Source organism: Xiphophorus maculatus, chromosome 19 (genome assembly GCF_002775205.1).
Source record: "Xiphophorus maculatus strain JP 163 A chromosome 19, X_maculatus-5.0-male, whole genome shotgun sequence".
Classification (NCBI taxonomy): domain Eukaryota; kingdom Metazoa; phylum Chordata; class Actinopteri; order Cyprinodontiformes; family Poeciliidae; genus Xiphophorus; species Xiphophorus maculatus.
In genome coordinates this window covers 20012581-20034967 of record NC_036461.1, presented here as the reverse complement: position 1 = coordinate 20034967, position 22387 = coordinate 20012581, and the positions used below count along the sequence as shown (strand labels likewise).

The 22387-nt window shown below is 40.7% G+C and overlaps 3 protein-coding genes across 5 annotated transcripts in view; all 3 read right to left on the bottom strand.

Moving 5' to 3' along the window:
• Positions 1-1335: 1335 nt before the first annotated feature.
• Positions 1336-9233, bottom strand: LOC102226181. 2 transcript variants are annotated; one of them, XM_005812072.3, is made up of 8 exons: positions 8963-9232; positions 7605-7726; positions 6566-6704; positions 5334-5455; positions 4286-4396; positions 4091-4197; positions 3911-4001; positions 1336-2096 (listed from the first exon to the last, which is right to left on the bottom strand). In XM_005812072.3, the coding sequence occupies exons 1-8, from the start codon at positions 9057-9059 to the stop codon at positions 1983-1985; spliced, it is 903 nt and encodes a 300-aa protein (XP_005812129.1). In that variant the 5' UTR covers positions 9060-9232; the 3' UTR covers positions 1336-1982. The 2 variants fall into 2 exon arrangements, with proteins under 2 accessions (XP_005812129.1, XP_023207942.1); XM_023352174.1 differs by lacking the exon at positions 4091-4197 and having other exon boundaries at positions 8963-9233.
• Positions 9234-10284: 1051 nt separating this feature from the next.
• On the bottom strand, positions 10285-17539 carry LOC102223583 (4F2 cell-surface antigen heavy chain-like). The gene is made up of 8 exons (XM_005812062.2): positions 17008-17539; positions 15707-15897; positions 14883-15056; positions 13823-13920; positions 13150-13301; positions 12277-12592; positions 12047-12106; positions 10285-11400 (listed from the first exon to the last, which is right to left on the bottom strand). Exons 1-8 carry the CDS (start codon positions 17364-17366, stop codon positions 11050-11052), a joined length of 1701 nt encoding a protein of 566 aa, XP_005812119.1. The 5' UTR covers positions 17367-17539; the 3' UTR covers positions 10285-11049.
• A 1768-nt stretch (positions 17540-19307) lies between these two features.
• Positions 19308-22387, bottom strand: part of LOC102223325 (EH domain-containing protein 4-like) — a 28844-nt gene continuing 25764 nt past the window's right edge. For both annotated transcript variants that reach the window (XM_023353270.1, XM_005812061.3), the window contains 2 exons: positions 21886-22050; positions 19308-20239 (listed from right to left, as the gene is read on the bottom strand). In XM_023353270.1, coding sequence (XP_023209038.1) covers positions 19682-20239; positions 21886-22050 — 723 coding nt within the window. In that variant the 3' untranslated portion in view covers positions 19308-19681. The remainder of the gene's footprint in view (positions 20240-21885; positions 22051-22387) is intronic.

Genomic DNA, 22387 nt, shown 5'->3' with positions numbered 1-22387 from the left:
AAGGTGATTCACCTTTCTTCAATGCCCCATCTCTTTTCCTCTCTCTCCGTCTGTAGGTGGCTTTTCTGACTGTTTCTATGGTAGAAGCAATGATGGATAAACACTACACTTACACAAAATGCTGTGAAAAAGTATTCATACCCTTTGAACTCTGAGTTTTTATCTAATTACAACCTAAATAAATTTTATTAGGACTTCATTTGATGGAGAAAAATTATTACTTGGAAGCAAAATAAAACAAGTCTAAAAAACACTGAGAACTGAAGTGTGTATTCAACCCCCTTTAGTTTTATGCCTCTAATAAAAAGCCAGAGCTAATGGCCTGTGTATGAATAAAGTTCAGCTGTGTGTAAACGCAGCTGTTCTGTTTCTGGACTCAGAAGTTTGTTACAGAAAGTTAGAAAACACAGCAGGCAGGTCTGGGAGGATGAAGAATAAATAAATAATTTAAAAAAATGTAAAAAAGACTTTTTTGCTTAATATCATGTTGTCATGTTATTCACATTGATTCTTTTATGCATGTTTGAGAAATGCTTAAATTTCCCATGGCAACCATGGGAAACCCAAACACTTGCTCTCACAAAGCTTCGCCTATTTTCACAAAGCTCCTTCTTTGAGTTGCAGTCCCCAGCCGAGCTTCATCTCACAGAGCAGCCCTCTGCCGCTCAGCTCCTCCAGACTAGCAGCAGCAGCAATTAGCAAACACCTGGTGGAACTGCGCATCTGCCGACCTCATCATAGGAACTACTTCTCAGTGAAGTTGTGAATGCTGAAGATGAAGTTCCATAAAAAGCCATAGTATCTTAAAGGCACAGAAGCCAATTTAAAGGCGGTAAATTGCAAAGTCAAACTTTTTTTAGATTATTTTTGATGTGCACCAAATTTCTACAACAACTGCTATCTAATTTATGAAATAGTACTTGATTGTGCTATAAAATAATACTATGTACTTGGAAAATAAATAATACTGCCTCTTTAAAACTTAGAGTACAAGGAACTCTATGTTGCCTCTGTTCAGTTCTGGTCCTGAAATCACTATGTGAACAGTTCACTATAAGGATTTAGTAACAGACCATGTGGGTGATCAAATTTAGGTCCTAGCCTGGTTTCTGATATGTTCTGTAGTTTTCTTAACATCAAGCCTAGTTGAGTTTGATTTTTAAAGTCTCCTGTTTGTGCACACCTTCAGTGAGATTCCCCAGGATAAGACTGTTAAAGGACCCAGGACCTAACATGTCATAATACACAACTTAAAACACAAAAAATATAATTAGGGAGACAAAAATCAACCCCTGTCTATAAGATTAAGTAAACAAACACTAGACAATGCTGGTATCTTTTGTGTTTTGAAATGTATCAGATTTTACCAAACAGAAACTTGGAAAGATAACAATAACATAAAAATATTATTCTCAATGACGGTTTACGCAAGCTGTAAAGTAAATATACAAGTGAAGCATAATTAACAGTTTGATTTATTATTAACACCAATGTGCAATAATCTATTCTATGCCTCTGGTTCTGCAAGATTTGGACCCATGGTAGTTTGGAAGCCATGTTGAAGTTTAGTGCTTGAGGAGGTAAAGAACCTCTGACTTGTGAAGTTCACATTCTGACTTAAGTTGATCTTGTAAACTCTGAGTACAAATGAAGACTTTTGGTAAAGCAGATGCAGTCCAGCATAATTTCCCACCTTTTCAAACCACTTCCAGTAAGATGTGGAACCACCTGGATCACAGAGCTGCACCACCTCCTGACAGGTGGAGAAATGTGCTTGGATGATTGAGAACAGCCGCTTCATTCTGCAGTCACCTGATCCACTACAGGGCACTTTGTCTTCAGTCACATGACCTTGTCCAGCTGGATCTGTTTGTAGTCATAGGTTCCGTTCTGTTCCAAAGAGCTCCGTTTGCAGTCACATGACTCAGTAGGGCGGATTTTGTCTGCAGTCACATGACCTCATCCTGGTGGAGCTGCCAGCATCAGACGACCCGGTACAGATGAATCTGTCTGAGCTCCTCAGGGTCTGCATCTCGGCCCAGGTAGACGTTGTAGTCTACAGGAAGCTCCTCCACCCAGCCTGGTGGTAGTGGCACCTGAAGGATGTGAACCGTGATATATATGGATGGAGATAGGTTGCAATAAACAGAAATCAATAGATAATAACATGCGATACATATTCCAATTTCATTACACTGCTTACTGCACCAGTGCTTAAGTTAAACTCCCCATAATGCTGCATCACTATCACTAGCTGCACTTCCATTGACCATATAATTGCACAATTTAGCATTTCAAAAATAAATGTACTTAATGGAAACATGGCGATAAAAAAAAACAAACTATATAGTTTTTCAATAAAAAGTTTTGGTTTATTTAGCAAAACTGAAATGGAAAGACTTTTTTCCTCTCATATCAGTCACATGATTAACAACCTGATGCTACCACTGCTGCAAACCATGAAGAAGAAATTAGTTTTTAAATCACTTATTGCATGGACAAACTTATCCAGATGTGATTTTAATCGAGCTTCTTATTTAATGGAAACCCAGAATTGCAAAAATATGTTGTTTTTTTTGACATTATCAGAAAATTGACGTGGTTGTGCCCACATTTGTAACGGAAATGCAGCTGCTGTCACATGACCAAACTAACACCACAGGACCAACCTCCTTCTCTCCCGTCCAGAAACAAATAGCAACAAGATGGAAATATCGGTTGTCAATATCAATCCAGGTTTATTTATCAGACTGATTTGATATGCTAAAAAATGACAAATATCACCTGATACCGATGCTAGTGCTGATATATTGTGGTTCCCTAAAATAAAGCGATATGAGTTGGTTAAAAACATGAGTACAGAAAGAGCTCCAGGTGTGTAAAGGAAGCAGGAAAATGGACAAACTGACCCAAAACTTTTCAAACACTCGGCTAGTACCGTAATTTCCAAACTTTTGAGCACAGCTGCATATAAGCCACACCCACCAACTTTGGAAAGAAAAAGAGTTTACATATTGAGTGTTGCACTTGTCAAAAGGTGCGGGTGTCCATGTAGGAACATGACATATTTACACAGAAAGATAATTGAAACTTTTAATGAAATACATACACTAAATGCTTTTTCCCAAACATTTCCCTTTTAAAGCAGCCTGCAAACGGCTGCTTTAAGAAAACAGTCTACCAGGAAAAGTCACTGATTGCTATCTTCATCTTCCTTCTGCACACTTAAACCACTAAAGTTGTCTTCGTCAGTGTCAGAGTTGAACAGCTTCACACACATTTCCTCAGTTTCCTTCGCTGTTGCTCATAATGTCACATCAGTCCTGCTGTCCTCACACAGAATCCAGCCACTCCAAACCCGTTGCTAAAAAGCCGTACATTAGCCGAATGGCAGCTTTCAAAGCGTGTGAACAGTAACAACTTATAGTCAGGAAAACATAGTTAATGTCACTAGCTGGTGTTTAGAAATTTGCTTAGCAACAGGCAACGAATCAGCACTTAGAAATAGTGATCAGGATCATAAAGGGTTTCCACAACCTGTCGCAATAAGCAATAAATCAATTAATCACATGATAAATTAGAATAAGCTCAATACTTCCCACTAGCATGATTTATTGTTTTCTCTTTTCTCTCTTTTTTTCTACCAAAACCTTGATGATAAAGTCTTCAGTCTGGAGCAACAATATTATCTTTATTGCAATAATTTCTGGGACAATTTCTCCCCTGGTAAAATCTATTACCATAACAGGCCTATGTGTTGGGTATAAGAATGTCTAAACACAATAAAATTAAGTCTGTTCACAGGAATCAGAAACATTTGATAGACAAACAACCTGGTGTGGCTCCAGGCTGCGCAAAACGAAACTAGTTCTCTTTTCTGTGTTGAAATGATCCTGTGTTTTCCAGGTACCTGCAGAGCATCCAGACTCTCTTGCAAACTGGGAACAGTAACCAGCAGGGCTCCTCTCCTCCTGAAGGCCTGCATGATGAACTTCCAGGCTCTGAACACACAGAGCAAACATTCCTTTAGAGCACGCAAGTCACAGTTGGTGTTTTCTCAATATTTCCTGCACAGTCTTAGAGGAACTACCCAATTTGTTTGGTGGGCTCCATGAAGTACTCAAAAACATTGTTCATGACCAGAACATCCGCGCCCTGCAGCAGAACCTCCTGAGTGCAGACGTTTGCATGGAGAACCTGGGCGGGTGTGGGGGGGGGAGTTTTTATTAAAGGTGTGTGAGAGTGTCTGTGTGAGAAGGGATGAGGGACCATCAGAGACACGAACCTGAACTCGATCAGACAGGCCGTATTTGTGGAGCGTGTCGTTCTGCAGCCTGACAAAGTCCTCACTGAGCTCCAGTCCAATGAGGCGAGAGGCTGAACTGTACACATAACCCTGAACACATGATATGTTCATCACAATATGATACAACAATGATTAACATGGTTTTCAAGTCTCTCCCAATGATTTCAATAGCATGTATCTAAAACAGAGTTGAAACATTTCAAGATTTGAAAGAAAAGGGTTTCACATTAAAGGGGCAGTGTTATGTGTTTTCCAGCCACTTATTTTAAAGCACAATCAAGTCACTATGTTCTCTTCTGTTAGAAAAATGCTATCTATGCATAACATATTTCTGTATATAAATTAGATTAGTTTGTGTTGAAAGGTGTTGGATCGATAACAGTCAGAGTGACGGAGAACCTGTAATGTGCCAACAGGGTGAATGTTACGTTAATAACACTGGTAGTAAGCTTGTCTCTGTTTCTTGTGTGTTTTTATTCCAGTCCTTATTATCAGAACTCCTGTATCTGCTTGTAGTTTGGGTAACCGGCTGTACTGTCAATAATGGTCCGTATCTTTTAAATGTATTTCTTGATTTGCTGATATTCACTAAAAACAAACAAACTGATCTACACATAACATCTACTAAACATGATTTAACTCAGCTGACCTTGTTTTGGACATTATGACCTTTTGTTTTAGACTAAAACAAGATATAAGTAGTAGCCTGTATGATATGCTAACTAATTTACACCAAACATACATTGAAATTCCTCCCCTGAAATCAAAAACCTTGACACACAGACATGTCCCTGAACTCATCAAAACATCCACTAAGAACCTTATACAGTAAATATTCACTTACAGAGGCATGCTGATTAATTTTAGGGAAGAACAGTCCCACCACATGACTGAGCAACATGTTCTGATCATTTCGATCATACTTCACCTTGCACCATCTGAAACAAGGTTTCTATGACAACCATCACGGGCATTGACACGTTTCTGGATCTGCAGGGGTTTCACAAAGGTTAAGACAAACTCTGACCCCATAAAGAACTGCTCCCAGTCGGGAACCAACATCCACCACAGTCCGACCACTGAGGTCCGGAAGAACGTTCTGGAACAGGAACTGAAGTTCTGACACTGAGAACGAGTGCGAGATGAAATCTGCAGGAGAAGAAGAGAACAGGAGGAAACATCCAGGTTTACATGCACGTTCATAAGTACACTACTTATGACACTCGGTCTGTGTGGGCCTGTCACAATAACCAACAAATCAACTATGATAAATTAAGATGAACTCAATAATTTCAATTTGTATAATTTATTGTTTTTCTCTGTTCTCTCTCTCTCTACCAAGGATGATAAAAGTCTTCAGTCTGGTGCTTTGGTCTCAACTAGCTCCTTTTTTAAAAGGACGATTTCATTTAGAGAAACTTCATGATTCATTTTATTTGTTGTTTTGTTTATTTTGGATATTTAAAATGTCTTCCAGTTCCAGTGTCAAATGTTTATGAGAATTCAAAGTTTATTAATCTTTGAGAATGTGTTCTTGTATTATTCTGACATTACCATCATGTTACTTGAAAATGGCCTCAAAGCAGCAATGTTATCATTTATCATAATGAATTCTGGGACGATTCATTGTGATAAATTAATCGTCCCAGTTGGATCAATTCATTTATTGTTTCAAATAGAAGGAATAACTAGCTGTGCCTCTTTTCCCACCTCTTCATCTTTACCTACTGTTTCAGTTTAATAACTGACTTTAAGAATGGAAAGCAAAGATGTTTGGTTTATGCTTTGATTAACAATAATTTAAAGTCATTTTTTATGATTTGGTTCTGGTCTACTGTAAGGAAACATGGCTGTGTTAATCCATAAGGATCTATGAGCAGGCAGGCCATCACAGTCATTTGGTTTGAGTTGGGATGACCATCTGTTGGACAGCAAAAGAGTTGGATGGTCTAGCAGGGATCAGAGCCACAACATTCAGAAAATAACATCAGAACGAAATTAGAACTGCAGCAGGTAACTTTTATAAGCAACATGTTTTTCATGTAATTATTAAAACTGTGACCATGCCATAATAGTTCATCTGAAACAAATAATCAGTGAAAAAAAACAAAACTCATTGGTCATCTGCAGAAATACACCACATGGTCAGGGACAACCAATCAGAACCAGGAGGATGGTCTTAGAGCTGTCAATCGCATTGGAGTACACGCTGCTCCATCATCGTGTGTGTGGAGGCAGAAGGCAGAGCCACGTTCCTACCGAGGGGGGCGGTCCTGAAGGATCCACAGCTGAGACAGTAGTTCCTGCTCATGGCCCCCTCCTCACACAGAGCGTCCACCTGGTCCTCACTGTACAGGAAGCTGTCCACATGAACCGTGGGCCGCTGCCGCTGCTGCATCTACAAGACAGAACGACATCAGTAGTGCAATGAGCTCAGCTGACGTGCAGTTCCACCAGGTGTTTGCTAATTGCTGCTGGATAGTCTTGAGGAGCTGAGCTGGGGAGTCATGGGGGAAGGCTGCTCTGTGAGGCAGAAGCTCGATGGCAGGGATGTCAAACTCCAGTCCTCAAGGGCCAAAATCCTGAAACTTTTAGATGTGCCTCTGCTGCACCACACCTGAACAGAATAATTAGGTCATTAAGGCTCTGGAGAACTGATCTACACAAGGAGGAGGTAATTAAGCCATTTCATTCCAGTGTTTTGTACTTGTGGCACATCTAAAAACTGCAGGACAGCGACACTTCAGGACTGGAGTTTGACACCTTAGGGCTTAGAAACTGCAGTTCTGAGGAGGAGCTGCACATCAAAGGCGGGGCTAGGTCCACCCAGGTGTTTTGCATAGCTCAATAGTTACTATGGAGATTAAAGGATTTCTCAAGAAGTGAATAAAAGAGTCAAAGCAACACTGCCGGTAAGGTTTTGATGAGAGGATAACATTGCAACATAATGTGAAGCTCAAAAAAGTTGATTTTACATAACACTGCCACGCTAAGACTGTGTCTTCTCTACATCATTTGTGTGCAGATTACTGGAGAACATGACGTCATGTAATCACATCACACCACAATGACACCCTGAGCCAGACAGGGTCAGACAGGCCAATGAAAACGCCTCATTCATTCATGCAAGCACCATTTAAGTCTGTGCAGATGAATGCGAGCACGGTCATGTTAACGTCTGCATGCAGACTGCACCCTTTTCAGGATTATTGTGGTTGTTTATCCACATCAGAAACAGACAACTGTGGCTCAGTAATGAGGCGCTGTGAGATGGCAGCAGATGAAACCGTGGAGGAACCTTGTGTTGTGCAGCAGTCTCAGACGGCAGCATGGCATCGACCGGCAGTCTGGCTCTCAAGTCTTCTGCAATGCTCTGCAGGATCACCTTGTTGTTGTCAAGCAGCAGCTGATCCAGCTCATCTACAGAAGGACACACACCCACCCACGCACGCACGCACGCACGCACGCACGCACGCACGCACGCACGCACGCACGCACACACACACACACACACACACACACACACACACACACACACACACACAGAGAGACATTAGGGACTCATACATTACCGAGATTTTGGTTCTTTAGGAAACAACATCAGAGCCTCTACCAGAAACCTGGATAACTGTGTCAGATAAATGATGAGCTGAGGCTGTTTCTACCTACAAATGACAGCAAAGGTGAAGTACAGAAGACAGTGCTGAACTGGCTTAAAATGTTTCTTTAAAAAAAAAACCAAGGCATAAATGTACTGAATTACAAATTCATTTGCTAAGTCAGCACCGATTCCTGCTCCTAAAATGTGGCAGATTGTATTTAATAATAATACAATAGATGTTATTAAAATGCCCTTTTTATCTTGAGATTTCAAAGGGCTACAAAGGTCTAAAAAATACAAAGAAAATTAAAAAGTTATTACAATGGATAAAATGAAACCAATAAATAAATAAGAGATTAAAACATGTCTAGGAACATGAAACAAAAACTTTTGCTGAAAAAAAGACCATTTTAAAAACAGACAGTGGCCTCAGAGTATTAGTTTTAGAATACTTTATGCTTCCTTGTGCTGACAGGTTGCATGGAGGTCCTGATTTCATTTTCCAGCAGGACTTGGAACCAGCCCCACAGCTGGACCAGCACCTGCTTTTATCGCCATGGTTTCAGCAGCAAACTGTCCTGATCTAAACCTTACATGCCAAGTCCTCTCAGAACTTCTACTACTTGCAAAACATTTTCATTAAACTGTTTCACTTTCTGTCACATAACAACAAACGATAATGTATTTTATCTGACAGACTAAAACAAAATAGCACATATTTGAAAACAATGTATATTTTTATATATTTTAGATTGGATGAAGAGCATCTATGAATGTCAAGTCAAATCTTGCCAAAGATTTTTTTTTTTTACTTAAATTAAATCTAGACTTTGACTAGGCCCATCAAATACATGAAGTTGTGGAAAAGTAATATTTCTGTAAAGACTGTGCGCAGTGTTCTAAAGTACTGAACGGAGACTTGTAGTGTGACCGTCACTAGTCACAGATGACTCCTGTTGTCAGAACCACGCTTAACCTCAAAGTCAGGCTGGCCAGAATGAAGTATCGCGAGAAGGAGGGAGGGAGGCAGGGAGGACATGCGTGCAGGTGTTCACCTGAGTTTTTCATCCAGTCCAGTAACTTTGGGAGCTCAGACGGATTCACCTGGCCCAGCAGCTCCCGCAGCTTCAGCCTGGCCTCATCGGCGTTCATGATGACCCAGTAGAAGCTTCGAGAACAGGCCGAGTATCCCGCCTCTCTCCGGGTCCCGGTCCGAAAAACACGTGCTAGAACTTTGGAGGGGAACCGGGGGAACTTACTTCATCATCACTACTATTATTTCTCCTCCTTCCCGTTTTTTCTCTTCTTCACCGCTCCAAACCGTATCGGTAGAAGTGACTTACTGACACCTTGTGGAAAAATATAATTACTGCAGGATCAATGAGCGTTGGAGCATTTACACTTACAGGACAAAAATACAGAATCATTATGGAATATTCCATATAATCATTCAGTTGTTTTGTTCATAACCGATAAAACTACATCATAAGTGTGACACAGTTATTTTATATAACAGATGGATATTGTAAAACGTTCATCAAACTCACCCTTTTTTAGATGGGGTAAGATGATAAATTATCAAATGTTGAGAAACAAAATCATGGTAGCAATAAAAAAATGACACTGGAGATACTTTGTATTTTGTTGCAGCTCTTCTGTTTTTTCTATCTTGAATTCTGTGATGTCACAAATGAAAACTGATGTTTTTAAGCAATGTTCCAACTACACAGTACACCAACAGACAGATCAGCAAGGTGAAGTGCTGTCAGGCATACTTTTTTTTTTACTTTATCATGAAATTACACATTTTTTCAGGTCTTTTTTTAGCTGATTTCCTGAAGGAAAGTTCGAAGTCTTTTTTCTTTTTCTGTGGACAGATCCATTGTTATGTGAACACAACTTCATCATCACCAAATGTACTGTGGACAGACAGAAGAAAACAAAAGTGGATTGTGTTTATCTTCCAGCCTCTACTACGACTTTTCTGGATAGAAATCTAATGAGCTCATTTCTTACAGTTGACAAACAAATGCTGACTCATGTTTTATGTTTTTTTTTTTTTTGTTTTTGTTTTTTTTTTATTACAGATGATATATAATTTATTCCCCGAAATATTTTTTCGGATCCCAACTGATTTGGACTTTACTTAGCAGCAACTTAAATCGGATGAAACTTAAAACTGAAGTTTAGTGTAAAGAATAATGAGTAAACATTTAGCCATAAAATTGTGAGAAATTCGTAACAAAACATCTAGTTACTGCTGCTAAAGTGGTACATGCAATTTTTATTTCACACCTTTATATGTTGAAGATGCTGTGCTTTCTGGATAAAATCTATTTTCCTAATTATGAATACTAGGCATCAGAAATGTCTTTGCTTGCTTGGAAACAGTGTATGTTTTTAATTTATTATTTTTCACAGAATGCAATACATAAGTGCACAGTGTGTTACAGATACAGACGAGAGTCACGTTCACCTCTTACACTCCTGGTAAAACAAGACCAAAGAAGAAGAGAATGAATCTTATTGGTTAGTTTATCAGTTTCAGTAACAGAACACAGCTGGAGGGATTTCCATGTTTCCTGCCCAGCCTTGTGTTAGCCACTCACTTCTGATGTAAGGCTGATTGTTTTGAACAAGGCGCATAAAAATGAGAGCAGCTTCTGTTTACAGCTGAGCCAACGTTCACAGATCTTTTTAGTAGCAAAACCTTTAGCCCCAAAGTGTCTCCTCCTCTGGAGAAACCATGATCTATCATTGTTTTTTTTTTTTTTAACTAAAAAAATTTGCTTTACTCCTCAAGTAACTGTAGGATGGCCAACTATAAGATCAAGAGGTGTGAGGCAGCATTTATGCTAATTGAACAATTGAGAATATAGAATATAAGTGAGAGAATCATTCTAAAAGTTGCTGTTCCTGTATATATTTGGCGAGTTTTTCAAAGGGGGCCCCTGCCCAGAAGCTGATGCAGTCTGGGGGGCCGCGGCATGGAAAAGTTTGGGAATCCCTGCAGACAACAGAAGTCACAATGTGTCACAACAATAACTGTTCTGATTCGGTGCTCCACTCTCCAGCAACATCCTCTGCAGGTTGACACAATACATGCGGACATAAAGGAAATGCAAATACTAAACGTTTTCCTCTATCCGGCGTGAGGAAGCTTGATGAGTGCGGCCTGCCCCGGGCCGAGCCGCAGCTCCATCAGGTCCACGCTGCTGCCTTCAGGGAGGGCGCTGCTGTTGGTGCTGAGGGCGACCGCAGCATGCCGAGGCAACGCCGCTTCGCTCATCTGCAGCACCGCCTCCTCCTCCGGCCCCCAGTTGAAGGCAGCCAGGTAGCGATCGTTCTGATCCCAGACCCGCAGGTACGCCAGAGACAAGGAGGAGTTGGAGAGGAGGAGGAAGTCCCCGTGAAGGAGGGAGCGCTGTTTGGCCCGCAGCTCGCTCACAGAGCGGAAGAAGTTGCGGAGGGACAGCCTGTCAGTCTGATCCTCCTGGAGACAGAGAAACACAGAGAGGAGACGTCAGGATTTAGATCGTAACCAGAGGGCCATTTTAGGGGCCTAAAATATTCACAAGGCCCCCTAAATAATTTAAGGGGTTTTGTTGATTTTTTTTTCTACAAAAATAAAGAAAAACTATCAGCAAATTCAATTTACTGTGTCCAGAATATGAATAGAATATTTTTAAAGTGTAAAAGCAATTTTTCTGCATTTACTGCTGTTTGAGAAGTGTACTCGCCTGTCATGTTTTCTCAAATCCTGTGCCTTTTTTGGGGGGCTATGGCCCCCTTGTCCTCAAAAGCTAGTGACACCCCTGGATGTGTTTGCTGGATATTCCCTATAATCTATGAAAAATTGTGCCGCAATCTTCCTTAATCACAAACAAGCCTTCGGTAAGTTAAGTTTAAAACTACAAAAGATGCATGAAATTTATCAGCAACAAATTCCCAGATGATTTGAGTGACTACACTGATGTGTGTGTATTTTTTAGTTTTATTACAGGTACAGTATGTCCCAGAGTTTTTCACCTGCAGTTCCTAGACAGACGCTAAAGTCACCCTAAAGGGATAAAAGTAAAACTACATAGTTATATAAACACTGTGACGCATGTGAGCATTAGAACCTGCTGACAGATTACCTGCAGAGTTCCATTCAGTTCCTCTTCATAGTCCCAAAGCATCATGGGAAACTTGGTTTCCTAATGCAAACATGAAAATATTAGAAAAAAACAAACAGTTGAACAGTGTCTAATTCAAAACTAGTCAGAAATGAATCAGAGACGCAAATTTTACTAAAAGAACTTCAGGATTTATTTCCTGTTGAGCAAGATCTCAGAGCAGGTCTGTTTGTCAGCTGAGCGGCTCTCACCCCGTCCATCAGGCCGATCTCGTCTCCGTAGCTGAAGACAGGCGTCCCAGGCAGCGTCAGCAGCAGCAGCTGGTACAGTTTGACATGAGCTGGGGGAACTAATGAGGCCAGGTGACCGTCGTCTCGCCCCCCAAGATTCCAGGCCAGCTTGGTCTGCGTGTGGTTGGAGTAGAGCCTCTGGATGGTGCGGGCGTAGCGGGCGGGCTCCGGGCCGCCTGTGGTCAGAACTTTGGATATGAGGAGGTCCACTCCAGTGGAGGACAGAAGAGCAGACACACCGTCAGCAGAGGAGCTTTCTGTGACGCCGAGCAGGAGTCTGAAAAACGCAGACACGGATTAAATCCACAACTCACAGGAAGCTGCTCATTTCTGCTACCAGAGGTATTTTCAAAACCCAGACATTAAGCCAGTTTTTAAAAATGTTCATTTTTAGAAACATTTAGATAAGCTAAGATAATAAAAAAAAGTTCATCAAGACAAAGACAAGAACAAGACAAAGACAAGAACAAGGAAAAGACACATCCATCATTCTCTAAAGCTTTAAGGAGTTTTAATTTGTTGCCTTATAAAATATTTCAGTTTGAAAAAGCAAAGTTAGAAGGGGCAGCAGAAAGGGGACAGAGTATTCTTTAAAGACAAAGTCATTCCTGTTCTTGTTGGATTTTTTCCTATTGAAATAATTGAATCAAAATGTGTTAAAATGTACATTTACTGATAATAAAAGCAGAGCTTAATGTGTGACATTTTTGATCCTCTCTTTAACATGCGATCTGGGAAGCAGGAACCATCATGTGAAGAAGGTGTTTGGGTTTTGGAACAAAAAGAAAAAGCCTGTTGCTATCAGAGGTCAGAGGTTACAGATGAACCCCGCACCTTTCTGACCCGCCTCTCAGATCCTGGTCTGTCCCGTTCTGGACGATGGCCCGGATGTCGTCCCAGAGAGCTGGGACCGTGCTGGCCAGCTGCTCCACTCCAGACAGCTGGACTCCGTCCACTCCTTCGTTCAGCCAGAACACCAGGGCAGACTGGAACCACAGGGACACGTGTCACTAATTGTTCATCTTATTAAACACTTCAAGTTTCTCTTCACAATTCTCTATGCTGAACCTAAAAAAATCTGTAGGTGACACTGAGTGACTTAAATGTACAATTTAACTTTCATTTTGATCCTGCAGCCCATATTTAGAGACCTATAAAAAAATACATATATTATTCATATCTCTTGACTTCTGTCACAGAGTGATTTTACCACAAATTTCCCTTTTTAAACATTGCGATTATAAAATATACTGTAACTTCTGGCTGTACCTTGACTAAATATGACAAAGTTCAAGCTAAGTAAAACTTAAAACTTGTCATTTCTTACAGGGACCAGTAAAAAGTTTAAGTCCATTTCATATGTATAATGTGTTTCTATATTTACAAGCAGCTGTGGCACATCATTATTTTGGTGGATTGTCTTAGCTCACTTCTGCCTCATGTTGATGACTTCCCGTACATTTAGCTCATGTCGGTTTCCAGCTCAGAAGAAGTCGGTCATTATTACCTTCAGTCTCTCTGCTACGTTTCTTACGCTGCTTCTGGAGAACCAGGGTCCAGATGAACCCTGGTAGTTTGGAGTCAAATCCAAAACCACAGAAATACCTATGAAAGAGGAAAGAAAAAGAAAGAAGATATTTACATATTGTGAATAAAAGTCACATCATTTCTTCCTCCCAGTCTGACATTAAATCAGGCCAAACATTTTCTGTTTTAGATCAGTTAGTGTTACTGAGAGGAGTTTTAATGGGCTAAATGCCGCAATAATGAGAGCAAGAATTCTTTTTTTTTTTTTACCCCTCCAGGGGGTCTTTTGTGGGCTCTAGTGTCCCTTATATGACAGTAGGCTGACAGGGAAGGAGAGGGAGGAAGACATGCGGCAAATGTCCTCAGGTCCGGGAGTCGAACCCACGACGGCGCGTCGAGGACTCAAGGCCTCCAAATACGGGTCACGCTAACCACTACGCCACCACGGCACGCCCAGCAAGAATTCTTTGAAGATTTATTTAGTGATACTTTCTCAGGGTTTACCAAGTATTTTTGCTTAGCTAAATACAACATTTCTTTGTGAATGTTTAAAGTCTACATTTGAGATTTTGAGTACATAATAAACAGATGAGCCAAAGAAAAGCTGGACCTTGTGAATGTCTTTATTAAGGATGCACCGATTTGGACCAATATCAATATCCAGTATTAATTCTGCTTTATGGCTGTTAACCAGTGTTTACAGATATATCAATTATATATGTTTCGCTACACTTCTGATATCATGTAAAAGTGACCACCGCCCACTCTGCTTCTCTCCTTCAGTTAAGCATCCCACAATCCTTTGCTGCATCACTATCACATGACTGAACAGATACCACCTGACCGACCTGCTCCCCTCCTGAAACACAAATGGCAACAAGATGAACATGAACATAAATATCAGTCCTTATCAGCCCAGTTTAACTTACTGGCCCGATACCGATATGTTACGATGCATAATATAATCTGATATATTGTGCATTCCTGGGCTTCGTAGTCGAAGTATGGCTCTGAAAAAGCATTTTCCAGTGTTTGCTCACCTTTTCGGCGAGCCGCCTGGATGACACCTTTAAACTGCTCCAGGTTTCCAGCTTCAGGCGAAACTTCCTCAAACCTCAAGCTCATGGCTTCATCAGGTGGAGCAACGTGAATCGGTCCGACCACCAAACCTTTCACCTTCAGCTGGGACAAACTGGTCATCTTCTGCTCCACACCTTCCAGGATGGAAAGTCAGGGAGGATTCTTTAATTGTTCATCCTTTTAAAGATCAACTATCAACAAAACTGAGAAACAGGAGCAAGCAGAATGTTTTGGTAGCTCTCACATGGAGCAGGGAAAAAAAACCTATGAAATTATTCATCTGATTTACATCACATGATGGCGTATTAGGGCCATTGTAGATATAAAATCAAAGGAGGACATTCCTGGCAAAAAAAAATTCATTAAATTTTAGATTAATCTCAGAAATTTTCTAGAATTGACGGGGAATTTTCTGAGCTTTAGGAGTCAAAAACATTTTGACTTTATGAACTCAGAAATTTCCCAGATTTTTATTCTAGAAAATTTCTGAGTTCAATCTAAAAATTTCTGGGGTTTTTTTTGGCAGAAATCTACTCACTTTTTTTCTAAGATCTACAAAACTTCTGATGATTTGCTGTAGTTCAACACACCTTTACATTTGTAGCAGATAATTACTCTGTCCAGATGTCACTAACACGTTCTGTTTAGCACTGTGCCTTTCACTTTCATCAGCTCTGCAACACAGCGTGTGTGTGTGTATGTGTGTGTGGAGGTAGGCGTGTGCGCGTGGGTGTGTGTGTGTGTGTGTGTGTGCAGATGGGTGGACGGACGGAGAGCAGCTCACCCTTCAGGTTGTGTGTGTCGGTGAAGGCGTGGATGTTTCCGATCTGGTACAGTGGGCCTTTGTTCCACCAGCTGGTGGCTGGCAGCTCTCTGCAGCGAGGAGCCTGCAGCAGGATGAGGACAGCTCCCACCAACATCCCCAACCAGCCGAGCCAGAACACCAGCAGGAGCGCCCAGCGGGTTCTTACCCAACTAGGGAAAGAACGAAACGTATTCAGAGCACCCTTAACGACCAGAAACCTCCAAAATCTTCCAGTTTAAATGATCACTATTGAGTCTACAGAAGTAAGACGCTACCAGCTCATCTCACACTGCTTGATGCCTGATGTTTGGTGACATGATGCTCCAATAACACCATTCTATTGCACCGTCATCTTATTAAACGTCACTTTAATAAAATGATGCTTATTTCAGCAGCTTTGTTCACATCTTCTTGTACTAATAAATTTACTAGCTTCAGCTGCGTTGATGATGTGATTATTACCCTGAGGTGATTATAGCTGATCATTTTGAACAAAACTGTTTTGCTGCTAAGCTAACCAAGCTCTATGAATGCATTAATCTGCCCCTATAGCACAGAGGTCTGCAACATGTGGCTCCGGAGGCACAAGTGGGTCTTCGGACCTTCCAAAAGGACTCTTAAAAGAATTTGACTAAAAATGATTTTAAAAATGTTTTAAAATACAACCAGATATAACAAATGCAGGTTTTTTCATGGAATAATTTCATTTCATGTTCACAACAGAATGACACTAAAAGTACCAGTCGTTTTTATTTAGATCTATTTTTCTTGTTAGCCTGGGTGAAAATATCAACATATCATATACAAAAACATAGCCATCTTCTTTTTAAAAATGTTTTCCTTTATACTAAAACATTAAAACAGGAATAAAATAGTAGCTTTTTAATAATTACAACAGATTTCCTGTAGTTAATCAATTAAATAATAAATAATCAAAAAATTATACTGTGTCTTTTGTTCTTGAGGTCATGTGATATTTGTGGCTGTAACCTCGTTTTTAGCTGGACTGAATCTTTGAAAATGATCAGCATAAAAACTGAAGCTGCAACATTACAAAACACAGTGTGGTCCTGCACAGCAACCTAGAAATAGATCAATACTGCAGGATATTTTCTGAATAATAGATCTCTAGTTTAAGTGATATCTCACATTAAAAAATAAATCCATTTTATATTCCACAAGTTGTCAAAGGATAATTACCAGCATCTAACCCCATTCGAAAGCGGCTCCCCTGCTCCTACAAACAGGACAGTGCGTCTGTGTGAACAGCGTCTCCTCACCCAGGAGTCCCCGCCACCCGCAGCAGCTCCTCCTTGTTCAGGCCGGTGAACGTCTCCTCCTCATCCAGGATCTTCAGTTTCACGGAGCCATTTTTCTCCGCGTCCACCTCCTCCCTGCCCTCAGGAGGAGTCTCCGGGGGCCGGTCTCCATCGGCGGTCATCGGCTGCTTCTCCTGCTCCTCCTGGTCCAGGTCGGCCTCGCTCACATCAGCCTCGGTAGCGTCAGCATCCACAACGACCCGTGCCGCGTCCGGGGCCGCGTCCGGGCCGCCCTTCTGCTCCGCGTCCGGGCCGCCCTTCTGCTCCGCGCTGATGCTCTGAGCATCCTTCATCTCCACATTAGTCTCCTCCGTGTTCATCCCGACTCCACCTCACTGTCAGTCTGTCCCCGAGCTTTTTAAAAAAATTTAATTGAATTTATTTTTTATTTTTAAGAATAAGGTTTGCTGTTAACGGTATGTCTGCTGGTGAGCTTGTAAAAATCAGTCAGCGTCTGCCAGGCTTGCTCTATCTGCTGCCTTCAAGTGCAGTAGGAAACACTCAGCTCCACTCAATAGCTGACGATCTGAAAAGATAGATTTCCTTCTAGCAGAGGCGGCCCAAAGCATATGCGAGTTAAGTGGCTGCTGGGGGACCCCTAAGAATACCACCTATATATCTATATATGCCAAATAACATTGAAAAGAAAAAGAAAGGCTATTACACATCAAAAAACTATATACAATTTTTTACAGTTGTAAAAAAAAAATGTTGGATTTGTTTCCTGCTGTTTGCTGCTGCCACTGCTAACCCTAACCCCTGTAAGCTAACAAACCTAACTTGTTTACTGTAAATTTAATGTAAACAAACAAACAAACAAATTTGTTTACAAATTGTTTGTTTGTTTGTATATTATGCAGACATGGCAAGATGTTTAAGGGTGAAGGAAGAATGAATTCCCTGAATGACACTTTCAGCAGTCACATTGGTTGGTAGAGGCAGTTGGCTGCAGACTTGGTTTGAGCCTTTCCCCCTACCGTAGAGTCAGTAAGGGAATCCGGTGTGAAACTTAGCTGCTGTGGCATTAGTGCCTAGAGGACTGATAATTTGGCCTGATAACCTTATCCAATATTAATATTGCTGCTATGGCTAATAACTGATATTTAACAATATATTGGTAAGTATCAGTTATATAAGTATATAAAAGTATATATTTCACAACCTTTTAAAAAGCAACAACCATACTGGTGACTTCATCAGTTTAACGCCCCATAATCCTTTGCTGCATCCCTATCACTGTCACATGACTAAACAAATACCATCTTCCATGACCATGACTCTGTGACAGTACACACAGGGTGGGTTGGTGGTGTGATAACCATGTAGATGTGGAACATTCCATCTCATCCGAAGCTTATTTTGATGCATTAGAATCAATCAGAAAAACCCACGATGTAGATCCAGACGTCTGGCTTCATTCTCTTCATCTTCTGAACTTTTCGTCCGACGATTATTAAAACACTTTGAGTTAGCTGTAGATGATTTTACAGCCTCAGACAATTTTATATCAGTAAAGATTCTGTTCTATTATTATTATCACTTGTTTCACATGTGGTCAAGGCAAAGGGATGGAACCTAAGCTCGACTTCCACATAAATCCTGTGGTTGACGGTGTTTCTACTTCATTGCATTGGGAAGTGACAGGGTTCACACTCTAAAAAAAAGATGGTATTTTGCCAGAGGATTTCTGCTTATTCAGAGAAATCAAATGGAAATTGGGAACAAAAAATGGCATCCCACTAATGTGGTAGAACAAAAATTACCCTGGACACTTTCTACAAATATTTGAAAAATAATTGTTAGATGTTATTGTTTTATATTGGAGAACAACAATAATTCCAAGTTTCTTTTTCTTTTTTTACAGACTAACAGAGTGTAACAGAGTCATACCTCTGCTGTGACTGCCATCTCAGTAGAGATGACAAAGATTCTTTATAAATAAAATCTTATTGACAAAAAAAAGTCCCATGACATATTAATATATATAAAAAACTGAAATATACAAAAATCTGGTCCATCCAGGTATTGATTTGGGGTTTTCTACAAGAAAGTTTCTTTTAAGTATCACCATGCTTGTAATTTGTATTTTGGTAGAAAATGTAAAAAATTAAAACTATTTTAGTATCAGTCTACTTCATCTTTGGTATATTTCTAAAATGCAATTAAGAAACAAAAAGAAATATCCAAAAAATATTGATAAAGCACTCAAAGTAAACACCAGGAGGTATAAGTTTGAATAAAAACATGTTGTGTACAACTCCTTACAATATTAAAACAGTTCTTTAATTTGTCAGAAAAAAATCCCAGTTTTTCACATCAACATACTGCAGGTGATAAAGTGGAAATAAACTGAAGTTGTAATACATCACAAACAGAAGACAGAAATCCAAAATAGTTAAGGCAAGAAGTAGGTTAGAGAAGTTAAGGAGAACTTTTTGGTTTTTACAACAAAGCTCTCAGTTTACAGTTGAAACCAGATTTTTCCTTTCAGGAGTCTTTGAGCTGAAATGTTCAAACTCTAACATTAAAAGTTATTTCATTGTCTGATGTTGTTCTGTTGTGGTTTCTCCACATTAGGACCTTCTTCCATCACAGTCTCTCTCTTTGGTGGCTTGTTTGGCAAGTTGTGAGCTCTCTAGTCCTCCGTGTGGTTGTACAGTGCATCTGCGGTGGGGTTCTTACGATGGGCCGGAGGGACCAGGTGATTGGGCAGCTCGTTGGGCAGCTCATATCCCTCCAGCTTGATCTGAATGAGATGCTGAGCGAGGGCAAACTCCTCATCGTCAAGCATGCCATCCTGATCGCAGTCAGCCAGTTTCCAGATCTTTCCTAGCACAGTGTTGGGTAGCCGGGAATTCATCATCTCCTTCTTCGCATTGACACCGGTGATCTTACCATTGACGGGCATCAGTGTGTAGAAAATCTCATCGTAGCGATGTTTGTCACGGCTGACGATCCAGTCGTCCGCATCTGCGCCGGCACAAATACCCTCACCATAACCCCGACCGAAAGGCCCGTCCTCAGAGCCCTCAAACGCCCCACCGGACACCATGGCCGGAGGCAGCTTGGACTCCTCCTCTCGGATCATTGCCATCAGAACTGCAATCTTGGTGGCCAGCATCTTATCCACTGATTCAATCAGTTTTATTTTCAGAGACGGAAATTTACTGAAATCGTAGTGCTGCAGCATGTCCTGCAGGAGAGTAAGAGGCACAAGGTCAACAGAACTAATTTGTCATTGTATGCAAGACATGTTTACATCTGCCTTTAACATTCTATGGCTTGAATGATGTATTGATCCCAGCGGGACTGCTAACTAAAAAGTTAGCTGCGCTAACCCTTAAGCGCTACATCAACATGATATTTAACAAAAACTAATGATAAAGCGGCTGCACAGTGGCGCATTTGGTACCACTGTTGCCTTGCAGCAAGAAGGTCCTGGGTTTGATTCCCGGCCCGGGGTCTTTCTGCACGGAGTTAGCATGTTCTCCTTAGGTGTGAGTGTGTGTGTGCATGGTTGTTTGTCCTGTCAGTTTCTGTGTTGCCCTGTGACAGACTGGCGACCTGTCCAGGGTGACCCCGCCTCTCACCTGGAACATTAGCTGGAGATGGACACCAGCACCTCCCAACCCCAATAAGGACAAGGGTGTAAGAAAATGGATGGATGGATAATGATAAAGCGCTAACTTTAATTCAGATGATATCTGCCCTTGAAAGGCTACAACCCTTGAGTAACAATTTAATTTTGACCTGATAATTTACATGTTCTGTAATGCCTACATATAATGCATTTATGTTCCTATCCTGTTCTGTACTGTTCATGTTTCTTTGTTCCTGTATAATTCTTGTTTGAAATAAAGTTAATGTTAAAGATGAACATGAAGACAGGAAACAGAACTGCTGTATAAACAGTCTTCACCCACTTCAAAATAAGAGTATGAAAATAAATGTCTATCCACTTGACAATCTCAAATATATGTTTTAGTGTTGGGCAAGTTTGAAAGCAGTGAAAATTGTGATTAGCAGTTTGACTGTGTGAGTATTCGACGTTATCTGCATCTGTAATGTAAAATTTAAGGAAAACAAAAAATGTGTTTGGCTGTAGGGTTTTTAACCTGACATCTGTGTGGATTTGCAACATTAAGGAGAGTTTTGTTTTGTATCACAGTAATAGAGCTGAACATCACACTGCCAGCTGTTTGCAGCTGGACACAGCATCCCTTCTGACCACTGTGCAAAACCAAAACCTGTGTGTCAGTGTTGTATATTCAGGACCGCAGGCTTCAAGAAGGCTTTCAAAATGAAGGAAGGAAGATTTATAAAGAGGAAGAGCATTTCAAAAAGCTACAGATCATAGTTGTGTCTGCTGTTGTCCCGAGGGACAGAAAACAGGGGACAGAAAACTCTCAAACATCCACCAACAGCCAACTATTTAAGTACAACTTGGGAAATCACACACCCACTATCAGTGTCTCCCTACAGGAATCAGAGACCAGCTGCAGCCCAGTTCATTCTGTCCTAAGTGTCAAAAACATCTTTAGCATTGATCACACACACACACGTACACACACAGTTATACTTCAAAATGAAGCTTCAGGCTTCTCAATTTTTCTTGTCATTATGGAATAACAACATCTCAACAGTTTTCATCAACAGTTAGACAAACTGACTTAGCAGCAGTGAACTGTCAGGATCTAGTTTGTTTTTATTTCCTTACTAACCAGATGTAGGGCCTGTATTGTAGAAGAGCAGCCTGCCGTATGATGAACAGTGTTTGAATCAGCCACGATTCATGTGCATATTGGTTGGTTTTAAATGGAGGAGGACTTCTGCTTCTACCTGCATCTTGGTGACGTTGGGAAAGTCTCCAGGGCTGATGTGATGCTCTCTCTGCAGGGTGACGTAGATCTCTGGTAGCCTCATGATCAGCTCTTCCTTCTTCTTTTCACGCCCAAAAAGAGAAGGCATCTCCTTCTTCAGGTAGCTGATGATGTAAGCATGCACCTAAGGGACAAGACCAGGAGATTTTAGAGGGTGTTGTTGGTGAATTCAGATACTTACACACATTGCAACAAACATAACTGTAAAATTAGACTACTGTTCTAATTTAGGTTAATTAGGGTTACCAAAGTGATTTCTATTTGCTGAAAGATGGAAAAAAAGAGTGGCCTCATTTGTTTTCCTTTCTTTAAATTTAGGAATGTTGAAAAAAGTTTCCTTATATTTGGTATAAGCGCAAGATATAGCAAGCCCCATATCCATTCTTCCTGCCAGAACTGGGTCGGTTCTGCAGGCTACTTTGCTCACACACCTCGTCAGCTCTGCTCACACATTTTCTAGG

Coding starts and splice junctions, on each gene's coding strand:
- LOC102226181 (XM_005812072.3), bottom strand. CDS start 9,059: ATGAACGCCGATGAGGCCAGGCTGAAGCTGCGGGAGCTGCTGGGCCAG. Junction 4,002..4,090: donor GAGCCCACCAAACAAATTGG/GTAGTTCCTCTA, acceptor CTGTGTGTTCAG/AGCCTGGAAGTTCATCATGC. Junction 2,097..3,910: donor AGAGTCTGGATGCTCTGCAG/GTACCTGGAAAA, acceptor CACATCCTTCAG/GTGCCACTACCACCAGGCTG.
- LOC102223583 (XM_005812062.2), bottom strand. CDS start 17,366: ATGAACACGGAGGAGACTAATGTGGAGATGAAGGATGCTCAGAGCATC. Junction 15,057..15,706: donor CGACACACACAACCTGAAGG/GTGAGCTGCTCT, acceptor CCATCCTGGAAG/GTGTGGAGCAGAAGATGACC. Junction 11,401..12,046: donor AACTGAATGGAACTCTGCAG/GTAATCTGTCAG, acceptor CTCTGTCTCCAG/GAGGATCAGACTGACAGGCT.